This window comes from Dipodomys spectabilis, unplaced genomic scaffold, assembly GCF_019054845.1.
Source record: "Dipodomys spectabilis isolate Male_0828 unplaced genomic scaffold, ASM1905484v1 ptg000108l, whole genome shotgun sequence".
Taxonomy (NCBI): domain Eukaryota; kingdom Metazoa; phylum Chordata; class Mammalia; order Rodentia; family Heteromyidae; genus Dipodomys; species Dipodomys spectabilis.
Window position 1 is genome coordinate 4,632,141 of NW_024870785.1, and position 24,074 is coordinate 4,656,214.

General features: G+C 45.1%; 2 protein-coding genes across 4 annotated transcripts in view; both read right to left on the reverse strand.

Moving 5' to 3' along the window:
- The window catches only part of Ino80 (INO80 complex ATPase subunit), a 98,487-nt gene extending 84,970 nt beyond the window's left edge, over positions 1-13,517 (reverse strand). For 2 of the 3 annotated variants that reach the window (XM_042687883.1, XM_042687882.1), the window contains exons 1-5: positions 13,482-13,517; positions 3,448-3,633; positions 3,106-3,275; positions 2,748-2,815; positions 582-770 (exon numbers count right to left, since the gene is read on the reverse strand). In XM_042687883.1, coding sequence (XP_042543817.1) covers positions 582-770; positions 2,748-2,815; positions 3,106-3,275; positions 3,448-3,590 — 570 coding nt within the window. In that variant the 5' untranslated portion in view covers positions 3,591-3,633; positions 13,482-13,517. The remainder of the gene's footprint in view (positions 1-581; positions 771-2,747; positions 2,816-3,105; positions 3,276-3,447; positions 3,634-13,481) is intronic. The other variant, XM_042687884.1, reaches the window with a different exon arrangement.
- The window catches only part of Ehd4 (EH domain containing 4), a 738,029-nt gene that overhangs the window by 212,568 nt on the left and 501,387 nt on the right, over positions 1-24,074 (reverse strand). The window lies entirely within an intron of this gene.

Below are 24,074 nucleotides of genomic sequence, written 5' to 3' on the forward strand. Positions count from 1 at the left end.
CAGTGCCCAGGCCTTGAGTCAAGCTCCAGGAGTGGCAAAAAGAAAAAAGAAAAAGAAAATGAGGGCAACAGCAAAGGACTGTGAGGGTTCCTTCTAAGGTGAAAACATTCTAGAATTAACACAGTGACTACATTAAGGCAATTCTATGAATATACTAAGGAAAAAAAAAAAAGAAACCTGCATATTTTTGTTTATTTTCTCATCCTGGGGCGTTGAACTCAGAGCTTGGGTGCTGTCTCTGAGCCTCTTTGTGCTCAAGGCTAGCACTCTACCACTTGAGTCATAGCGTCACCTCTGGCTTTTTCTGAGTTTATTGGAGGTAACTGTCTCATGGACTTTCCTGCCCAGGCTGGCTTTGAACCACGATCCTCAGATCTCAGCCTCCAGAGTAGCTAAGATTACAGGTATGAGCCACCAGTACCTGGCCTGACTACTTATTTTTTAAAGATAAATTTTTGGTTTGTGAGTTAATTTCAATAATGAATGGCTCAATGGTGAACAACTACCACCACTTACAGCGAACATAACTTATCATTAATAACTATAAACCAGAAAAAAAACATGGGTTTTCAAATTCTCACCTCCTTGTCTTTACTGTACTTATTTTGGTGAAGTTTCTTATATTTGTGTAGTCGAAGCATATTATGGAGTTCTTCTCTGCTGAGATTGAGTTCTTCTTCTTCATCATCGTCATCATCATCATCATCATCTTCTTCTTCTTCTTCACTCTGAGAATCTGCCTCACTGGACTCATCACTTAACAGAATGCTCTGAAGCAGGGTGAAATTTAAAATATAATTCTTCCTGAGAAGTAATCCCCTTATGAACTTTTTTTTTTTTTTGGTCAGTTGTGGGGCTTGAACTCTGGGCTTGGGCTCTGTCCCTGTGCTCTTCAGCTCAAGACGAGAGCTCTACCACTTGAGCCACAGCACCACTTCCAGTTTTCTAGTGGTTTATTGGAGATAAGAGTCTCACGGACTTTCCTGCCCGGGCTGTCCTTGAACAGTGATCCTCAGATCTCAGCCTCCTGAGTAGCTAGGATTACAGGCATGAGCCACCAGCACCTGGCTTAATTCAAACTTTAAAAAAAAAAAATTTTTGTCAGCCATGGGGCTCAGGATGTGGGCGTTGTTCCTGAGCTTTTTCACTTAAGGCTAGTTCTCTACCACTTGAACCATAGCATAACATCCAGTTTTCTAGTGGTTAGACAATAGTCTCACAGACATTTATGCCTGGGCTGGCTCTGAATTGCAATTCTCAGATCTCAGCCTCCTGAGTAATTAGGAATACAGGCATGTGCCACCAGCAACCAGGTAATTCAAAGTTTTTTGTCCAGGTTATAGAGCAATGACAAAGAATAACAAACTACTGCTTTCGAGTGTGCACACACACATACACAGAAGTTCTTAGGAAAGGAAAGTTCCCTAATCAGCCTAAATCACCTATCACCCTGAAGGTCAAATTTGCCACAGGAGCTGAAGGTATAGGGAATTGGGAGCACTTGTGTTCTGGTGGCTTGAACCACCCAGAGGGCACAATCACTAAATACTCAACAATTCACTAAATACTAACATAAAAGAGCAAAGGGCTGGAGGGGATGACTCATACCCCTAATCCTAGCTACTAAGGAGGCTGAGATCTGAGATTCTTCGTTCAAAGCCAACCCAAGCAGGAAAGTCTGTAAGACTCTTATCTCTATTAAACTACCAAAAAAAAGAGATGGAAATGGAGCTGTGGCTCAAGTGGTAGGGTACTAGCCTTGAACAAAAAGAAGCTCAAGGACAGCATCCAAGCCCTGAGTTCAAGTCTCAGGACAAGCACCAAAAAAAAAAAGAGCAAAGGAAAGGAAGGGAGGAAATAGCCTAACTGAAAAGAGAGAAACAACCCAAATACCCACTAACTGGGCTGGGAATGTGGGTTAGTGGTAGAGTGCTTGCCTAGCGTGCATGAAGTCCTGGGTTTGATTCCTCAGCACCACATAAGCAGAAAAAGCCACAAACACTGTGGCTCAAATGGTAAGAGTTCTTGCCTAGAGGTAAAGAGCTGAGGAACAGCACCCAGGCCCAGAATTCAGACACCATGAGCAATAAAAAATTTAAAAATGAACCAGTTGTTTAAGGATACAGGTGGACCTGTTGCAACAATGAGAAGTACAAGTTGTCATGTCCAAAACGAACTTTACAACGTTGGTGGGGGGGGTCTGGGGGGGGAGGAAGGAGAAGGATTGGGATTAGGGGGGGAGGGGGGAGGCTGGGAAGGGATGTGAAGGATAAACAAAGGAGGAGGCTGCAATGCTTGGTAAGAAATGTACACATTATCCTGCCCATGTAACTGTAACTCCTCTGTACAGTATGTTCACAAATAAAATTAAATTAAATTAAAAAAAAAAAAATTTTAAAAATGAAAACAAAAACATATGTAGGATAAGAGAATCACACCTGAGGGGCTGGAGAATATGGCTCAGTGGTAGAGTGCCTGCCTAGCATGCACTAGCACTAAGTTCAATTCCTCAGTACCACATAAACAGAAAAAACCGAAAGTGGTGCTATGGCTCAGGTGGTAGAGCACTAGCCTTGAGCAAAAGAAGCTCAGGGATAGTGCCCATGCTCTTAGTTCAAGCCTCAGGACTGGCAATAAATAATAAAAAAAGACAATCATATCTGAAAAAAATTTGTCAGTCTATCTGAATCAATTTCTAACAGTAACTTTGATAGGTTATTTGGAATATGATATGGTTTATCTCTTACCTTTAGCCACTTTCTGCTTTTCTTCAACTTGGAAAAGTTATATAAATTCCCCCTGTCAGATTTTGATTCTGTATAGAGAAACATAAAAAATTTTTTTTTAAAAATAAAAGAACTACACACAAAGAGGATACATGGAGGCTGGGAAGGTGGCTCAGTGGTAGAGCACTTGCCTTGCATGCATGAGGCCCTGGGTTTGATTCCTCAGCACCACATAAGCAGAAAAAGCCGGAAGTGGCACTATGGCTCAAATGGTATAGCACTCACCTTAGCTGAGGAGCTGAGGGACAGCGCCCAGGCTCAGAGTTCAGCCCCCACAACCAACAACAACAGCAAAAAGAGAACATCATACCACCCTGACCTGACTGCAGAACTCCATTAAGTGAGTACGGGGTTAACATTCCAGAATTGCTTGCTCCAGAAGTTTCACCAAGCAGTGAATTAGGGGGTTCTTCTTTTACTTGTATTAAGGGATCCCCAGACTGGGGCAATAAGGGATTACTGTCATCCAACCCATCTTCACTGTCATCACTATAAATTGAAAGATAATAAGCAAGTAATCAGAAAAGTTAAGGTTAATAGAACTGGACACTCTATATAAAACCAACTGATTATCTGAAAAAATTAACTTTTCAATATTAAGAATCATAAAGCAATTATGATGGCAAACAGAAATGTGGTAAGCAAACATGAAATAACATACCTAGAAATATTCCTATTGAAGATGGCGGATGTTTGTCGCAGGAAATGATCCAACCGGAGGGCTCTCTCCAGGTACTGAAGATAGAGGGGCTTTGCCAGCTCAGTGCTGCTGCCATCGTCCCCGGCACCCAACTCCGAGGCCATAGAACAAATCTGTCTTCATGCACAAGCGCCTCCGACTACACGGCTGCAGAATGGAGATAGGTAATTAAAAATAAAAGACAGGAAGTGAAGCTGTGGCTCAAGAGCTAGTACTAGCCAGGTGCTGGTGGCTCACGCCTGTAATCCTAGCTACTCAGGAGGCTGAGATCTGAGGATCACAGTTGAAAGCCAGCCCAGACAGGAAACTCCGTCAGACACTTATCTCCAATAAACCACTCAGAAAACAGGAAGTGTTGCTGTGGCTCAAGTGGCAGAGGGTTCGCCTTGAGCTGAAGAGCTGAGGGACAGCACCCAGGCCCAGAGTTCAAGCCCCATGACCAACAACAACAACAAAAATTACTATTGTTGTTCAGTAGTTGTACAAAGGGGTTACAATACTATAAGTCATGTTATAATAGAATACTTTTTGGTCAATGTTGCTCCTTTCCTTTGTTCTCCCTGTTTTTCCCCATTCCTATCCCTTCCCTTGTTACATAGTTCATGTTTTATAATGTACATTCAATACAGTGACATTTGCTCACCCTGCCTTCTTCCATTCCTGTGCCCTCCCAATCCTTCCCCCCCAAAATCCTTATTCCTACTTTCTGATATTTGTTATGATTATCTGTACTTGAGTTACAGGAGCATTATGCCTTCAGATTTCTCCTCTAAGTATACCCTGCTCAAAAAAAATTTTTTTTTTTTTTCGGTCATGGGGCTTGACATGGGTGCTGTTCCTGAGCTTCTTTGTGCTCAAGGCTAGTACTCTACAACTTGAGCCACACTGCCACTTTGGGTTTTGTTTTTTCTTTTAAACAGTTAATTGGAGATACGAGTCTCATGGGGACTTTTCTGCCCAGGGTAGTTTTGAACTGCCATGCTCAGATCTCAGCCTCCTGAGCAGCCAGGATTATAGGTGTGAGCCACTGGTGCCCAACTACTAAAATCTTTTAAAAAGTACTTTTAATACTCTCTTTATTTTGCCAACACTGATATGCTATGAATTTTTTTCTTTGCCAGACCTGGGGCTTGAACTCAGTGTCAGGTCACTGTCCCTGAGCTTCTTTTGCTCAAGGTTACCACTTGAGCCACAGCGCCAATTCTGGCTTTTCTGTTTATGTGATACTAAGGAATGGAACCCAGTGCTTCATGAATGCTAAGGAAGTACTCATCACTAAGCCACAATCCCAGCCCCATGCTGTGAAATTTACGTCATTTAAACGTATAGTTCTGTGACTTGGTAAGTTTATAGACTTGTGCCATTATCACGACAATGTAAGAACATTTTGGTCCGCTTACACTCACTCCCCAAAGAGTTTGTTTTACCTATTTATAGTCAATTTCCCATGACAGCAACAATCAACTACTAATCTTTTTTTCAGCCATTTTTTAAAAAATACATAAATGGAATCATATAAAATGTGACTTTTTTCTGGTTGGTTGTGGGGCTTGAACTTGGGGCCTGGGCACCATCCCTCTGAGCTCTTCTGCTCAGGGCTAATATTCTTCACTTTGAGCTACATTTCTAGTACTGGTGCTCTGGTAGTTAATTGGAGATAAGAATCTCATCGAGAGCTGGGAAGGCAGCTCAGTGGTAGAGTGCTTGCCTTACATGCATGAGGCCCTGGGTTCAGTTCTTCAGCATCACATAAGCAGAAAAAGCTGGAAGTAGTGTTGTGGCTCTAGTGGTACAGGGCTAGCTTTGAGCTAAAGAGCTGAGGGACAGCGCCCAGTCCCAGAGTTCAGGCCCCACGACCACAAAATTAAAAAAAATAAAAAATAATATATATATATATTTGTAAGCCAGGCGCTGGTGGCTCACACCTGTAATCCTAGCTACTCAGAAGGCTGAGATCTGAGGATTGAAGTTCAAAGCCAGCAGGAAAGTCTATGAGATTCTTATCTCCAATAAACTACTCAAAAAAGACAAGTGGCACTGTGGCTCTGGTGGTATTAGCCTTGAGTGAAAAAGCAGCTTAGGGACAGTGCCCAGGTTCAAGCCCCAGGACTAAAGCCTCTCCCTCCCACACACACACACAATTTATTAAACACTATGTCAGAGATAGCATCAAGCACTTCACATAAATTATCTTTTGTTTCTTTTGGTTGTGGACAGTACTGGAGTTTGAATTCAGGACTATGAGCTAGCTAGGCAAATGTCCACCAGTTGAGCCATTCCCCACTTATTTTTCAGATAGGGTCTCACAATTTTGCTCGGGGCTAGTGATGAACCACTGAATACACCTGACTCTCACAAAAATGTAACTATCGGGCTGGGAAGGTGGCTCAGTGATAGAGTGCTTGTCTTGCACCCATGAGGCCCTGGGTTCGATTCCTCAGTACCACATAAGCAGAAAAAGCTGAAGTGGCACTGTGGCTCAAGTGGTAGAGCACTCGCCTTGAGCTGAAGAGCTGAGGGACAGCACCTAGGCCCGGAGTTCAGGCCTCACAACCGACCAAAAATAAAAAAAAGTAACTACCAATCTGGTTTGTTCTTTGAGATAGTCTTGATAACTTTTGTCCAGGCAGGCTTTAAACCATGGTCATTCTATCTCTGGTTCTCTGGTTTTATTATTAAAAATTCTATAAACTAGATACTATTAATCTAATTCCAAACACAAAACTAAAGCCTAGAAGTAAAGTAATGTGCAAAAGATTATACAACAAGAAGCTGTACAGCCAAAATTCTACAGAATGGGTTCACACAGATTTGGCTTGTAGGACAAATCCAGATGATTGCGCCCAATGTAATAAAGCTTTTGTAAAAACTAAAAACCTTTTCTAGATTTTAATTTATTTGATCCTTGGGGATCAAATCAAGGGCCTTGCACGTGGTAGCATTCTACTACTATCTATTTTTATGTGTGTGCATGCTAATGCTGGAACTCAAACTCAGGACCTGGACACTGTCCCTGAGCTTTTGTGCAAGGCTAGCACTCTATCACTTGAGCTATACCTCTACTTCCAGCTTTTTGGATAGTTAATTGGACATAAGAGTCTCATGGACTTTCCTACTCAGGCCTCAAACTACAATTCTCAGATTTCAGCCTCATAAGTAGGTATGATTACAGGTGTAAGCCAGCAAGACCTACCTCTGCTTTTCTTTTTTTTTTTTTTTTCTTTTGTTTGTGCCAGTCCTGGGGCTTGAACTTAGTGCCTGGGCACTGTCCCTGAGCTTCTTTTTGCTCAAGGCTAACACTCTACCACTTGAGCCACAGCACCAATTCTAGGCCCCAAGTTCAAGCCCAGGACTGGTGGGGTGGGGGAGGGGAGCAGGGAGCTTTCCAAAGATCACAAAGTTAACAGGAGGGAGAGCTAAAATCCCAACCAAGGTTATCTAGAGATGTAGCAGGGATTCAACTATTTTTTCAGTACCACTGGACTACATTTCTTATACTAACCAAACAGATTTAGACCTTTGAACTAATGAAAATTAATGTCTCAAAACATGTTTGTTGTTGTTTTAGGTCCCTCCTAGACAACTGGGATTTGAGTCAATATATTTGAAAAACAAACAAGCAAGGTGTGGTTTCTAACCAGTTTATAAGCTTGTAATCACATCACTGGGGAAGCAGGGGCGTGAGAATCCAGCCTGAGCAGCATAAGAAAGCTGTCAAAAATCAGGTTAATCCTTCTCTCTGGCACTTTTTTGTGTATTATCTCTGGGCAAATTCTTTCTCTGTATACACACATATACAACTGGATCAATTCACTTGTATTCCCCACAGACTATTAATACAGTCTCAAGTATGGCAAATGCTCAACAACTGGAAATAGGGAAGATGAAAAAACACTGTGTGTGGAATAAAATGTTTCATAACAGAATTTCTGTTGAATATATGGTTCTAGCTATCAGGATACATGATGAAGATATTTTCAAAGTTAATGAGTACTTTGCTTCATAAAGGCTTAGAGCCCCAAATCTCAGAGTTGATAGAGATAGGCACACACCCTGTTTTTAAAAATAATTCTTGAATTGTATCTCATTATTGCCCCTAAATACACAAGCTAAGGTCTAAACAAGTCTAATAAGGCACTATCATGACTGCCTATTTCATTCCATTTAGTTCCTGTGTGTATCTATTTCATTCAGTTTGGTACCTGTGTGCGTGTGTGTGCGTGTGTGTGTGCGCGTGTGTGTGTGTGTAAAATTTTTAAATAAGTTTTTTTCTCATAGTTCTAATTGAAGTCAGGGCAAGGATTGAGAATGGTATTTTTACGGGAGTATACTAGTTGGATCACTAAAGTTTTTGGCTTTATAAACCAAATTGCGTGTCTAGGTATGTTCTTAAACTTTAGCCTCCTTCTGCGAGTAAGTTTGAAAACAAACTACTCATTATTGAAGCTCTGTCAAGCAATATCCAACTTTCAAGTTAACTGTAATTTTCCAAGGTATCTATTTTAATTCAATCTGCAGATAAAATCCAGTCTCACACCATACCAAACACTCTACCAAAGCCATGAGCCAAATTTCTTTATCTTAAATGAAAGCACAATCACTTCCTTCATATTTTATGGAAACTTCTCTCCTGCTTAAGCCAGGTACTGGTGGCTCATGCCTGTAATCCTAGCTACTCAGGAAGCTGAGCCCCAGCAGGGAGAAGTTGCTGAGACTCTTTTTCTTTTTTCTTTTTTGTCGGTTGTGGGGCCTGAACTCTGGGCCTGGGCGCTGTTCCTCAGCTCCTCAGCTCAGGGCTAGCATTCTACCATTTGAGCCACAGCGCCACTTCCGGCTTTTTCTGTTTATGTGGTGCTGAGGAATCGAACCCAGGGCCTCATGCATGCAAGACAAGCACTCCTGGGGGCTGGGAAGGTAGCTCAGTGGTAGAGCACTTGCCTTGCATGCCTGAGGCCCTGGGTTCGATTCCTCAGCACCACTTCCAGCGCTTATGTGGTGCTGAAGAGCTGAGGGACAGCACCCAGGCCCAGAGTTCAAGCCCCACAACTGGACCCAAAAAAAAAAAAAAAAGACAAGGACTCTACCACTGAGCCACCTTCCCAGCCCCGCTCTGTGAGACTCTTATCTCCAATTAAAGACCAGAAAACCAGAAGTGGCACTGTGGCTCAAGTGGGAAAGCACTTGTCTTAAGCTGAAGAGCTCAGGGACAGCGCCCAGGCCCAGAGTTCAAGCCCTACCACTGACCAGGAAAAAAAAAAAATTCCTCAAAAATCTTAGGGGTAGACATACCATAAGTTCATCTATTAAAGGGTTAGACAGTTTTAACAGAGCATGGTTAAAAAAAGGTTTTTGAGGACTGGGAAGGTGGTTCAGTGGTAGAGTGCTTGCCTTGCATGCATGAGGCTCTAGGTTCAATTCCTCAGCACTACATAAGCAAAAAGAAAAAAGCCAGAAGTGGGGTTGTGGCTCAAGTGGTAGAGCACTAGCCTTGAGCTGAAGAGCTGAGGGACAGTGCCCAGGCCCAGAGTTCAGGCCCCACGACAGGACCCCCCAAAAAAAGAAAAAAGCCGGAAGTGGCGCTGTGGCTCAAGTGGTAGAGCGCTCGCCTTGAGCTGAAGAGCTGAGGGACAGCGCCCAGGCCCAGAGTTCAGGCCCCACGACCGGACCCAAAAAAAAAAAAAAAAAAAAAGAGTCTTACACTTTCTTGCTTCAGCTGGCTTTGAACTGGGATCCTCAGATCTCAGTTTCCTAAATAGCTAGGACTATAGACATGTGCCACTTGCACCTGGCTTATAAATTTATTTTTTATTTTTATTTCATTTTTTTATTGGTCCTGGGACCTGAACTCAGGGTCTGGGCGCTGTCCCTCAGCTTTTCAGCTCAAGGCTAGCGCTCTACCACTTGAGCCACAGCACCACTTCTGGCTTTTTCTGTTTATGTGGTGCTGAGGAATCAAACCCAGGGACTCATGCATGTGAGGCAAGCGCTCTACCACTGAGCCATCTTCCCAGCCCTAAATGTTATTTTTAAATTTTACTTTTCATATCTTTCTTTGAATGAGTAACATTTTGTTGACCTTTCTAGCAATGCATCAAGTATATTTACAAGGAGAACTAGTCATCTGGCCTGGTATCCTTTATACCACACTGTTTATTGCCCATTTTTCTGTTCATGCACACATTTATCAAACTTTTTTTTTTTTTCCCCAGTCCTAGGGCTGAAACTCAGGGCTTGGGCACTGTCCTTGAGCTTCTCTTGCTCAAGGCTAGCACTCTACCCCTTGAGCTACAGCACCACTTCCAGCTTTTTCTGTTTATGTGGCACTGAGGAATCAAACCCAGGACTTCGTGCATGCTAGGCAAGCACTAAGCCACATTCCCAGCTCCTTCACTTTTTTTTTGGGGGGGGGGAGGGGGTCAGCTGTGGGGTTTTACCTCAGGGATCCAGCATTATCCCTGAGCTATTGTGCTCAAGGATAGTAGTGCTCTACCACTATGGGACATAGCTCCATTTCCTGTTTTCTGTGGTTAAATTGGAGCTAAGAGTATCATGGGCTTTCTTGCCTGGGCTGGCTTTCAACTGCATCCCTCAGATCTCAGCCTCCTGAGTGGCTAGTATTACAGGCTTGAGCCACCAGCACCCAGCCCAAACTTTATTATTACAATATTAATTTCTTACCAGAAAAGCTACTACATGTAAAATTGAATGAAACTCAGTAGTAATTCCAGAACATACTCTGAAGAAATCTCATGTCCAGATATGTTGTTCCTTCCTATTATTTAACAAATTTGGCAAATGTATCCACTCAAGGAAGAAAGCAAACTAAGATTTACTGATATGCTGTTTGTTAACATTTCACTTAATCTCAGAAGTGGAAATTATATAATCTCTACTTTGCAAACTAGAACTAAACAAACAAAAAAATGCCCTAATGGGCCAAACATGATCACCCTCTCCTGTTTAAACACTGTTTTGAGGGCAGGTAATGTGGCTTAGTGGTAGAGTGCTTGCGTAGCATGCATGAAGCCCTGGGTTCGATTCCTCAGTACCACATAAACAGAAAAGCCAGAAGTGGCACTGTGACTCAGGGACAGGGCCCAGGTGCTGAGTTTAAGACCCAGGGCTGGCAACAGCAACAACAACAAAAAAATGGAAGGGGAAAAAACTCAGAACTTTTTTTAAAAAATGGAATTTAAACACTTAAAAACAATACTCTTTGTAGAATCTAAAATGTATGCAACCTTTACAATATATCATTTATGGTATATTAATGACAGAGATACATTTTTCCAAAATGTATCTATCTGTCATCTTGCAAACATTACATAGCAGACCTATACTTCTACACATTTGGACTATATTTTACAGGTATGTAGGTCCAAAATGTTACTTTGTGATCCAAAATGTTACCACTAATGAGGTTCATCCAATTTTGCATGTAACAGCTTTTCTGGTAAGAAATTAATATTGTAATAATAAAGTTTGGGCTGGTGGTTCAAGCCTGTAATACTAGCCACTCAGGAGGCTGAGATCTGAGGGGTGCAGTTGAAAGCCAGCCCAGGCAAGAAAGCCTATTATACTCTTAGCTCCAATTTAACCACAGAAAACAGGAAATGGAGCTATGTCTCAAAGTGGTAGAGCACTACTATCCTTGAGCACAATAGCTCAGGGATAGTGCTGGATCCCTGAGTTAAAGCCCCACAGCTGATTGTATATTCCTTAGTATTCTGGGAATTGGGTCCAAAATCCAAGGTTGTTCAAGTACCTCAGTCAAAATAACAATGTTTGCACTCAACCTACACAAACATATTCCCTTAGACTTTCAATCATTGCTAGGTTATTTATAAATACCCAACACATTATAAATGCTGCATAAATGTTATACCGTATTATTTGAAGAATAACAAGTAAACACTCTGTACATGTTCAGTACAGTCAGGACCATCACAGACTTAACTACATAGAGCAGAGAAGAGAAAGATGCAAGGTGAGCAATGCCCAAACACTGCTGGAGAAAAAGGAGCTGTGCACTGGGGAAGTAGCTATGGGAAGTGTGTATGCCTACACACCAATTCAATTTCCTGGATGCTCCATTGTGCTCAGCTGCTGGCCAACTCAAATTCTGCAAAATGCAGGTTTTGTCAAGTTAAAAAAAAAAAAAATCCTTGGGCTGGGAATGTGGCTTGGTGGTATAATGCTTGCCTAGCATGCATGAGACCCTGGGTTTGATTCCTCAGTACCTCATAAGCAGAAAAAGCTGGAAGTGGTGCTGTGGTTCAAGTGACAGTACTATTCTTGAGCAAATGAAGCTCAGGGACAGTGCCCAGGCCCTGAGTTCAAGCCTAAGGAATAGAAAAAAAAAAAAAAAAAAAAATCCAAGAACTCATGGATATGAAGGGCTGACAAGCTGAAACTTGTTTTCCAGGAAGAGGAGCTTGAGAATTCCACACATATAAAACAAAACCAGAATAGAATACTAGGTAGCAATAAAAAGGATCAAAGTTTATATGCTGCATACAAACCTTGAAAACATTAAGTCAAAGAAGTCAGTTACAGAAGAACACATTATAAAAATTCAATTTATCCAAAGTGGAAATGTCCAGGCTAGGTGAATATAAGGAGACAGGAAATAGCTTAGTGGTCACTACAGGCTGCAAAGAGAGGAAGCTGGGAGTGACTGCATAAAGAGCTTCTAGGGCTTTTTTGGAGGGACGGACTAAATACCGGTGACCAGCCATGGAGCTATGTAGATAGGGAAAGTCAGAAAACTCTGCCCAATGAGTGCACTGAATTTTTGTGGCATGTGCATATCCCAATAAAACTGTTACTGTAGGAAAACAAAAAAAAATAAACAAAAGCAGGGGTGTAGTCAGTGGCACCCTGGTAAATCTGAGCACGCACGCAGCGTTGGAGGCCGAGATAGACAGGAGAGCTGCTGGGCTGCCAGGGCTCTAAATATTTAGTGTGGCTAACGGGTCAGTCTCAATAAGAAGCCCCTGGCAAGCCGCAATGAAAATGAGTAAAGAGAAGAAGAAAGGAGAAAGAAGGAAGAGGAGGAGGAGGAAAAAAAAAATCGTGGGAGACTGACTGAAAAAAACAAGTTTTCCCGCGAGGTTGAGCGTGGACCCTCCAAATCCGGCCCCCTCCTTCCCTCCCTCCCTCCCTCCCTTCCTTCCTAACAAGGAGAGGAACATGCAGGAAAACCGGGGGAAGAGTGTCCTGGGCACGGCGGGCTGAGGACTGAAATAGTGAAGTGCGGTCTTGGGCAAAGTCAACTCCCAGACGGTAGGGGGCTTCCCTCGGCCGTGATCGCGGAAGTAGTACTTTTAATCAGCAAGCTCGAGAAGAGACGTCAAAAAAAAAAAAAAAAGGAAAGAAGACACCGGCCCAAGCGCTACAGAAAAAGCCGGGGACGGGGGCGGGGGGGGGGGACCCCACCACAGGGCTGTCACCGACACGTTCCTTAAGGCTGGGCGCGCGTGAGCTGCCCCCTTCCCCACCACCCACCGCCCCGAAACGGACACCCCCCCCTTTCCCGCTGACAGGTCCAGCCCTCGCCCGAGTCCCGCTCCCGCCCCGCCAGCCTCCGCCCGGCCCCTCCCCACCCCCAAACCCACACACGTGTTAGCCCGACACCGCCCCACCGGGTCCCACGTGCACCGGGTCTCACACACTCCCCACGTGCGGGTGCCCCACGGGCTTCCTCGGGGAGCTGGGGGGGGGTCACCTCGTGACCCCGAGACTCCAGAGGTGGGGGGGGGAGGACGGGGCCCGGGTCCCCGAGGTCCCGGCCCACCCTCCCCCGGGGGGGGGGGGGAAGCGTCCACACCCATTCTCCCGACGAACAACCCCCCCCTCCTACACACACACACACAAATCCCGGGGCCGGGGGCGACGGCCCCTTTAAGACGCGGCCCAGCCGTCGCCCGCGGAGAGGGGCGCAACGGGGCCCGGCCGAGCCCCCCCGCCCGCCCGCCCGCGTCCGGTCCCCTCACCTCGGGCCGCGGGGCCCCGCCGCCGCGGCGGCGGCGGAGGGGGTGCGGGGTGCGGGCGGGGTCCGGAGGGGGGGGTCGCCCCGCCGACGGTGGAGCCGCGGTTCGCTCCCGGAGGCCGTGAGACGGTGACTGCGTTGGACGTGAACGCTCCTAGCTCGCTCCCTCGGCGGCTCCTGGGACCCCAAGATGGCGGCGGCGCTGAGGCGGCTGCGGGCGCTGGGCCGGCGGCGGCGGCGGCCACTTTCACTCACTGAGAGGAGCGGAGCAGGGACACGGGGAGCCATGGCGGGGGGGAGGAGAGGCGCCATAGCCAGGCCAGAACAATCGAGCCGTCACTCGGCCGGCTTGCCCCGCCCCGCCCGCGCTCGCTGCCAGTAGCCAGCCCGGGGCCTCCCGCCGTGTCGCTGCCTTCGGCCTTGTGCAGCTGGTACCCCGCCGCTGCCGCCCGGCGCCCCGCGCGGACTGGGGTTCGCGGGGGAGACCCTCATCTATGCGATCTGCCTGCAGATTGGTCGGGACTGGGACTGGCGAAGATTGCCGAAAGGCGGCGGGGAGGAGGAGGAGAATGTCATCGCTAGAGTGAGCAAGCAGATCTCGCACGGGGCAGATCTCGCGAGAGTTCCGGAGACTTGCAACCGCCGAGGAAAGGTTACTTTTCCCGGAAGTAACGTCAAGGGAAATCGCCCAGGATCCTGGGAATGTTTGTTCTGGCTTGCCGGAGGTGGGAGGGGCTCCGCACCGCCCACACACACCCCCACCGCGTCACGGCAAGACTGGCGGGTGAGCGCGCCAATAGTTTAGCGGCGGTGGTGGGCGGGCTCCGGCACGGGTTGGCCACCTGGCGGGGGTGGGGAGGGGTCTCTGCGAGCCGGCCGGCCGCGGTTGGACCCCCGGACCTCCCCAGCTTCCCCGGCTCGGTGGTTTCGCCCACTTTGGGCGCAAGGTCGGTGCTCTTGGCTTTTGAACTGGTCGGGTGAGTGGAGTCGGGCGGTGAGGACGCGGGGTGCTCCTCTCTTCTGTTCGTATTTGGTCTCTTGGGGTCCAGAGAAGGAGACACCCTGCCACCGGCCCAGTTGTAGCGACTTAGGGGGTTCTGGGCCTTCCCTCTTGTTCCCGGAGGAGTCCGTTTTCCTTTTCTTTTTTCGTGTGTGTGTGTGTGGTCCATTTGTCCGTTTATTAATGTGCCACTCTACTCATCTGTTTCCAGGCGGTATAGCTCATGAGATTCCGCCCTTCGGAAGCGGACTGCGTCCAGTTACGAGCCCACGAAATGGAAGAAAATTGTCCCCCTTTTCATTTTCTTCTGAAACGTCGCTTGGCCTTAGTTTGTTCTCGTCCCAGGGTAAAAATGACCCCATCACACCTTACGTTACCATACCACCCCGCAATGGAAAAAAATGGTTTGCGAGAGCCAAAGGAGGGGCTGGGAAGGTGGCTCAGAGTGCTTGCCTTGCATGCCTGAGGCCCTGGGTTCGATTCCTCAGCACCACATAAGCAGAGAAAGCCAGAAGTGGCGCTGTGGCTCAAGTGGTAGAGCGCCAGCCTTGAGCTGAAGAGCTGAGGGACAGCGCCCAGGCCCAGAATTCAGGCCCCACGACCGACCAAAGAAAAGAAACTTTGTCTTCAGTCTCCCGGAGCTGCACCACCCCTCAAAATCCTCAAGTGGTGGGTGTAGCCATTCTGCCCCTCTTGAGGGCAGGGACTCTCATTGGGTGTGGAGGAGATAGCCACAATGGTTCCTAACTTCCGCAACTATCATGGTACTCAATTTCTAAACAGGTCTTAATGTCTGGTAGGTAAGGCCCTCCCCCCCTGACCTTCAGGAGGTCAATCTTTTACTCTTCCACTTAAATTTATAATTGGGTATTTTGATTTCGCTATTTGGAATTGATAGACCAATTTCAAGACAATTGAGATCCCCTGATATTAAATCTGTCCATAAACATTGTATCTCTGCATTTATTTATTTTGTTTCAACCTCTTGCCTTTTTTCTTTTTTTCCTTTTGTTGCAGGTACTAGTCCTGGGGCTTGAACTTTAAGGCCTCCTGAGTAGCTAGAACAGGCGTGAGCTACGGGCCTCCCACAATCTCTTGCCTCTTAATGTACATTTTGTGATTTTTTTTTTTTTCCTCTAGTAGCCTTGAACAACCTTCTCCTCCTCCTCTTCCTCTTCTTTTTTGTCAGTTGTGAGGCTTGAACTCAAAGCCTAGGTGCTATACTTGAGTTTTTTTGCTCAAGGCTAGAACTCTACTGCTTTGATCCACCGCACCACTTCCAGTTTTTTGGTGGTTAGTTGGACATAAGGGTCCCATGGACTTTCCTGCCTGCACTGGCTTCAAACTGCCATTCTCAGTAGCTAGGATTATAGGCTTGAGCCATCTGCCCCTGGCCTTTGGACCTCTTTTGTCATTAAGTTTATTCCTTGATAGTACTTTGTCTTCAAGTATTGATAAATAAATTGTAATAGTGGCCTTTTGAATGTGTCTCTTTTTTGTGTGTATTTGCAGAAGTCTCTAGGTAAACCCCTATGATTTGAATTGTTACCATCATGAAGTATTTTCTTCATCTGAAAGGGCCTTGTAAATCACTAACAAGTCAAAACATTAAGTTGTTAGTGAACACTCAAGAAGTAGTATAGCCAGGCCTTGAGCTGAAGAGCTGAGGGACAGTGCCCAGGCCCAGAGTTCAGGCCCCACGACTGGACCCAAAACAAAACAAAAACAGATTAATTTTAACCAGGTGCCAGTGTCTCACACTGCTTCATAAGGTAGAAAGCTGAGATAGAGGTTCAAAGCAAGCCCCAAAAATGAATGAGAATTTGAGGCTATGTGTTCAACCCCCTAGTACCAGGACACACACACACACAAACTTTTATAAATGAGAAAACAAAAATACTTTTATAAATGAGAAAACAAAGATTAAGCTCCAAAATACAAATTGAATCATTAACAATTGTAAGACTTGATTGGGCACTGGTGGTTCATGACTGTAATCTTAGCTATTCAGGATCTGAAGATCTGAGGATCACAGTTCAAAGCCAGCCTATTCAGGAAACTATGAGACTTAAACTACTCAAAAAAAAAAAAAAAGCTGGAAGTGGTGCTGTGGTTCAAGTGGTAGAGTACTTGCCTTGAGCAAAAGAAGCTCTGGGACAGTGCCCAGGCTCCAGGTTCAAGCTCCAGGACCAGGAAAAAAAAGACTTTACTCAAAATTTTAAATCCTGTAAAACTCTAATATTTCTACTGATAGCCACTAAAGGAAAAAAATTCTAGAAACTGAAAAAGGTAACCTCGCTTAACTATTAAGATTTTTTCTAAAAGTTATTCAAGTCACAGAAAAATTATGTGACTTTGAGCTGTGAAACTATGGATGGCAGACTTTTGTGTGGTGGGGGGTGGGGTATATTGGGGTTTGAACTCAGGGCCTGGGCACTGTCCCTAAGCTTCTTTTGCTGAAGTCTGACACTCTACCATTTGAGCCACTTCTGGCTTTTTTTTGTTTATGTGGTACTGAGAAGTCGAGCCCAGGGCTTCATGTGTGCTGGGCAGGTTACCACAAAGCCGCATGCCCAGCCCTTGAATCTCTTTTCACAAAAGACAGTGGGGGCTTCTGGGAAATACTCACCACTGGCTTCATGACAGCCACTTCTTCAGATCCCACTCTGCTATATGAGACAAACTGAAACACACTAGAAACTGCCTTTGCTAAAAGACACTGACACAAAAAAAGTATTCACGCCTCACTTCAGCCTGCAAATATACAAAGGCCAATGAACTAAAAAGCAGGAGAAAAGGTTAGCAAACTGACTCCATTTTGTATGTCTTTGCTCAGAGTTCTCTACAGTCAGGTGGTAGCCACCTTTATTTTGATTCCAGGAAGAACAAGACTGATGATAAAAATCTTGTAACAAGACCAAAAGAAATGTATTCTTAACAGGTACCAGTAGCTCAAACTTGCAAACCTAGCTACTCAGGAGGCTGAGATCTAAGGATAACGGTTTAAAGCCAACCTGTGAGACTCTTCAATTAACTACTCAAAAAAAAAGGAAGTGGGCTGGGAAGGTGGCTCAGTGGTAGAGTGCTTGCCTTGCATGCAAGAGGCCCTGGGTTTGATTCCTCAGCACCACATAAGCAGAAAAAGCTGGAAGTGGCACTGTGGCTCAAGTGGTAGAGCGCTAGCCTTGAGCTGAAGAGCTCAGAGACAGTACGCAGGCCCTGAGTTCAAGCCCTCAAACAACAACAACAACAAATTGTACTTTATGTAACTTATGACTTATGTGACTTATACAACTGTATATAACATATAACTGTCACCCCTCTATACATCATTTTTAAACTGTAATCCTGACGAGTTTGACCTTTGTGCTGTGACCAGACCACACACCTAACCAACCCTGAAATGATCCATAGGGCTGTCCATACCTGTGAACAGGACTGCTTTATACTAGTGCATATCTCTTCCCTCCCAATTCTTCCTCTAAACCTAAGGCTCATGAAAGTACTCTAAAAATGGGTTAAAATGCTTACTGTACCTGTTCCTATGGTAGGTCGGTGCCTGTATCCTGTAATAAATCTCCTTTCTCTTCCCTTCACAACTACTCATTTTTATTTGGTATTAGAGCAAATGTCATGAAGAAGCCTTGGAGTTGGGCCCCTGCCGTAGGTCATATTATTTTGGAGGGTAGTTCTTCTACTTAAGAGAAACTGCTTTGGGGCTGGGAAGGTGGCTCAGTGGTAGAGCACTTGCCTTGCATGCCTGAAGTGCTGGGTTCAATTCCTCAGCACCACATAAGCAAAAAGAAAAAATCCGGAAGTGGCGCTGTGGCTCAAGTGGTAGAGTGCTAGCCTTGAGCTGAAGAGCTGAGGGACAGCGCCCAGGCCCAGAGTTCAAGGCCCCATGACTGGACCCAAAAAAAAAAAAAAAAAGAGAAACTGTTTTGTTGTTGCAGTATGCTCTGATGCTGGCAGCCTGGTTTATCTCCTGTTGACTCTTATCACTAGCTTGGATCCAGAAGCCATGGTGAAGGGTGGACCTACACCATATAGGTTTGGGGAAGTCACATTATGTTTATAAATGATCAAGTCACTTAATGACCCACTTATCAGAACTTACATCCACAGTTCAGCTAAGCTTGACTGTCTACCTCTATCGTCAGTGCACACCAGACAGCAAGAAAGTGAATAGGCCAAGACACACAACGTACTACAAAATAATACTGAATAAAGGACTCCTGAATCAAAAGAATAGGTCAGGGCTGGGAAGGTGGCTCAGTGGTAGAGTGCTTGCCTTGCATGCATGAAGCCTGGGTTTGATTCCTCAGCACCACATAAGCAGAAAAAGTTGGAAGTGGCGCTGTGGCTCAAGTGGTAGAACACTAGCCTTGAGCTGAAGAGCTGAGGGACAGTGCCCAGGCCCAGAGTTCAGCCCCCACGACCGACCAAAAAAAAAAAAAAAAAAGAATAGGTCAATATGATTTCATATATACACCATTCCCAAACTACTTTGCAGTGGACTTCATAGGTGGATGGTAATACTATGAAAAAAAGCAAAGATATACTGGTAAAAAAAAAAAAAAATCAGGGTAATGGCTGCCTTTGGGGGTGGAAAGGTGGAAGAAAGAATAGGAAAGAAGAGCCGGGCGCTGGTGGCTCACGCCTGTAATCCTAGCTACGCAGGAGGCTGAGATCTGAGGATCGCGGTTCAAAGCCAGCCCGGGCAGGAGAAACTGTGAGACTCCTATCTCCAATAAACCACCAGAAAACTGGAAGTGGCGCTGTAGCTCAAGTGGTAGAGCGCTCGCCTTGAGCTGAAGAGCTGAGGGACAGCGCCCAGGCCCAGAGTTCAAGCCCCACGACCGACAAAAAAAAAAAAAAAAGAATAGGAAAGAAGAATGAGGTGAGATTCTGTGGTACCAGTAAGGCTCTATTTCTTCAAACTGGCCATTCACTCTCCATTGTTCTTCAAGCCTATTTTCATTTTCTCAGCATCAATTTACATTTCATAATAGAAAAGTTGTGTGTGAGCCTGTGTGTTTAAGCCCCTACCCTGGTTCATTTGTTCCTCCACATCTTCTTTGAGGCTTTCTAGTCATTGTCACCTGGAAACCCTGAGATTCAGTTTCGTAATGGAGATTTCACAAGATACTCAAGCAAAGTGCTTTCCGGGTTGCTGATTGCAGCCCATCTAACGCTTTGTGTCTTCTCTTGTTCCTGGAATCTTTCATCTAAAAAACCCCCCAGAAAACCACTCACCCCAATCTGGCAAAGTTCACTATTATAATTCAGTGCTGTTGGTGATAAAAATCAGAAATCTTCCATTCTTTAGATGCTTACACATTTATTTCCTTTGTAAATATTTATTTCATTTCATCATGTGTCAAGATCCAAGTTGCATTATGGTGATTTCCAGACCTTTTTTTAAAAAAAAATTAATTTAAGTTCTCATCCTTCCCTAATTACAATGATTTATTCAGCACCTGCCACATAGAGATGTGAGACAATAACAATTGCACATTGTTGATACTTTAGGAAAATAATGACTAGTAGAGTATTTAACTTATGTAATGAGAAACACAATGATATACAGTGGTGGATGGTATGTGGATTCCTCTGTTGGCTTTTAAACAGTAGCAGTGAGTCATTACAATATTACTGGTGTTGATATTTAATCATAACAGTGTTTCTTTTCCTTTTTTTCTTTCTGGTCAGTTGTGGGGATTAAACTCAGGGTCTAGGCACTGTTCTACTACCCAGCTGACAGTTTTTTCATACTGAAGGAAGATTTTTCAACTCATAGCAGTCTGGAGGTCTTCCCTAACCTCCTTTGTTTCCTCCAATCTCATTTATAATATGTAAGTCCTAAATCCATTTCCTTTCCTACAGGTGCAGCATAGTAATATAACTAGAAAAGGATGTTCAGTAAAATAGTGACAGTCTTCACCCAGCTGTCAAAGAGTTACCACATAGAAGAAATAGATTCCTTCTTTAGGGCACAGAGGAGGACAGCCAGATAGAAAATTCAGATAAACAAACTTCCCCTCAAAATTAGTAGGAATTTTTTGTTGTTGTTGGTCATAGGGCTTGAACTCTGGGCCTGGGCACTGTCCCTCAACTCTTCAGCTCAAGGCGAGCACTCTAACACTTGAGCCACAGCACCACTTCCAGCTTTCTGGTGGTTAATTGGAGACAAGAGTCTCAGGGACTTTCCTTGCCCAGGCTGGTTTTGAACCACGATGCTCAGATCTCAACCTCCTAAGTAGCTAGGATTACAGGTGTGACCCACCAGTGCCCGGCTTTTATTTTTATTTTACTTATTTTTTAATTTTTTTTGCCAGTCTTTGAGCTCAAACTCTGGGCCTGCATGCTGTCCCTGAGATCCTTTCATTCAAAGCTAGTGCTCTACCACTTGAGCCACAGAGTCACTTCCAGCTTTTTCTGTGATTAATGGGAGATAAGGGTCTCAGGGACTTACTTGCCTGTCCAGGCTGGTTTCAAACCACAATTCTCAGGTCTCAGCCTCTTGAGTAGCTAGGATCACAAGCATAAGCCACTGGTGCCCAGCTAGAAGGAATTTTAAAGGATTATGTAAAAAAGAGGAAGAGTTTACTTTGAAAAGTGATCTTAGAGTCCATAGTTGTATAATTATTGTTGAGATTGTAGAAATGGAACTGCATTGTTGTAAGTTCTATATCATTTCAGTTAAAATCCCAGAAAGACTTCTAAGTAGAATGTGGATAGTGGCATGTGGGTGTCCACTGTAAATTTGAAATATTGTATAATAAAATGTTAGAAAAGCACTACAAAACGTGACAAGATTTCAAAGTCCCCAAAGTGGGACTATTTGTTCATAGATATTTGTTTTTTATCACCAATGAGATTAAGTTATAGGATCTGAAATTTAAATATGGTAATTATCAAGAAATGAAAAGTTCTTGAGAATTTTTTTTTTTTTGCCAGTCCTGGGTCTTAAAAACTCAGGGCCTGGGCACTGCCCCTGAGCTTTTTTTGCTTATTAGCACTCTACCACTTGAGCCACAGCACTACTTCTGGCCTTTTGTGTTTCTATGGTACTGAGGAATTAAACCCAGGGCTTCATGCATGCTAGGCAAGCACTCTACAACTGAGCTACATTCCTAGCCCAAGTTCTTGAGACTCTTATCTACAATTAACCACCAGAAAGCCTGAGTAGAGCTGTAGTTGAAATGATGGAGTGCTATCCTGAAGCGAAAAAGTGCAGGGATGGTTCCCAGGCCCTGAGTTCAATCTCAAGGACTGGTACAATAAAATAATATACCCTATGGATAGAGGAGTTAATTGTTCCCCAGCTCCCTGGTTTACCTCAGGTCTCAGCTGGCTGAGGGGACTTGCCTTGGGTGAAAATGATGAGAGGCCTAGGGGGCATGCCATTCCCCAGTGCTCTGGGTCTTTTTGGCCCCAGGAAAACAGGAGGCCCAGCTACTGCAGGGCTTTTGGCCTGGACTTGAAAGAAAATTGGGATGGACCAGATGCCAAAGACCATTCCTTCTACTCCCAGTTCTGCTTTTTTGTTCCGGAAAGTCATTGAGCTTCATCTCTAATTCCAGAGCTAGGAGTCAGACTATGTGTGAAAGGTTATCTGATGGGGGGCAGACAGAGAAAATGTGAGGGGGATTGTAGCAAGACTTGGGGAAAACAGGCCACACAGTTTGCCACGTCTGCACTAGGAAAGGGTAACCCTTGTTTGTTGAGTCCCTGGTTTTCCAAGAGTTCTGAGCCCTCCAGAGACTTGTTTTCACATTAAATCTGGAAAAGGATACAAGTCTGGGTGGCTACAAAGAATTTAGATAGACAAAGCTAGGAGGGTGAGGGAAAAGGAGTTTTAGGTATATGAATCTGTCGGTGAAAGAATTCTGTGATGAAACCCCAAAATATCATTTAGGAGTCAGTATTTCTCAAACACACTGTTTAATAAAGCTTGAGGAGGGCTGGGAAGGTGGCTCAGAGGTAGAGCGATTGCCTTGCATGCATGAGGCCCTGGGTTCAATTCCTCAGCACCACATAAGCAAAAAGAAAAAAGCCAGAAGTGGCACTGTGGCTCAAGTGGTAGAGCACTAGCCTTGAGCTGAAGAGCTGAGGGACAGAGCCCAGGCTCAGAGTTCAGGCCCCACAACTGGCCCCCCCCCCCAAAAAAAAAAAGCTTGGGGAACAGATTGTCTTGTCTCAATCTGCCACCACTAGCTACACTGGACAGTCAACTGCTAGAAATATGGAAGGTCCAAGAAGGAATAGGTTTGCAGTTTAAATTTATTATTTTGGTCATGGGGCTTGAACTCTGGGCCTGGGCACTGTCCCTGAGCTCTTCAGCTCAAGGCAAGTACTCTACCACTTCAGCCACAGCACCACTTCGTTTTCTGGTGGTTAATTGTTGATAAAGGAGTCTCATGGACTTTCCTGCCCTGGCTGGCTTTGAACTATGATCCGCAGATCTCAGACTCCTGAGTAACTAGGATTACAGGCGAGCCACCAGCGCCCAGCCTAGAACCCAGCTTTTTATGGGTTAAGATGGGGGTGGGTATCATTAACTTTTTTGCCCCAAGTGGCCTTGAACTATGATTTTTTTTTTTTGGAGGGTCTGGTCGTGGGGCCTGAACTCTGGGCCTGGGCCTGTCCCTTAGCTCTTCAGCTCAAGGCTAGCGCTCTACTGCTTTAGCCACAGCACCACTTCCGACTTTTTCTGTTTATGTGGTGCTGAGGAATTGAACCCAGGGCCTCATGCATGCAAGACAAGCACTCTACCACTGAGCCACCTTCCCAGCCCTGAACTATGATTCTAATTGCCTCCTGAGTATCTAGGATTACAGGCATGAGCCAGTAGGCCTTTTTTCCCTCCCATTTTGCAGTACTGCAGTTTGAACTCAGGGCTTTGTGTTTAGTAGGCTGATATTTTACCAGAAAGCTCAGGTCTCAGAGTACACTAATACTTGGGCAAACAAGCAAGACCAGAGAAAGTTTCTTTTCTTCCCAACTACATGTTGCAGCTTAGTGAGAAAGCCACAGCATGATGCAAAGACAGTATTTGGTACGGAGCGCAGTGGCTCACGCCTGTAAGTCTAGCTGTACAGGAGACTGAGTGTGAGGATAGAGGTTCAAAGCCAGCCCAGGAAGGAAATTCCATGAGATTCTTTTCTCCAAAAAGCCAAAAATGGAGATGTTGCTCAAGCTCCATTCATTAATAGTGTTTGTCTCTAAATTCTGAGCTCCCGTTCCCTATGCCTCATTTTCCCTGATCTGTTGTGCCTCAGTCAAAAAAGTTACACACTGAAAGTCCTTTTAAAAATATTTTATTTGGCTGGGTGCTGGTGGCTCACGCCTGTAATCCTAGCTACTCAGGAGGCTGAGATCTGAGGATCGCGGTTCAAAGCCAGCCCGGGCAGGAGAGACCGTGAGACTCCTATCTCCAATAAACCACCAGAAAACCGGAAGTGGCGCTGTAGCTCAAGTGGTAGAGCGCTCGCCTTGAGCTGAAGAGCTGAGGGACAGCGCCCAGGCCCAGAGTTCAAGCCCCACGGCCGACAAAATAAATAAATAAAAAAAAATATATATTTTATTTGGTAG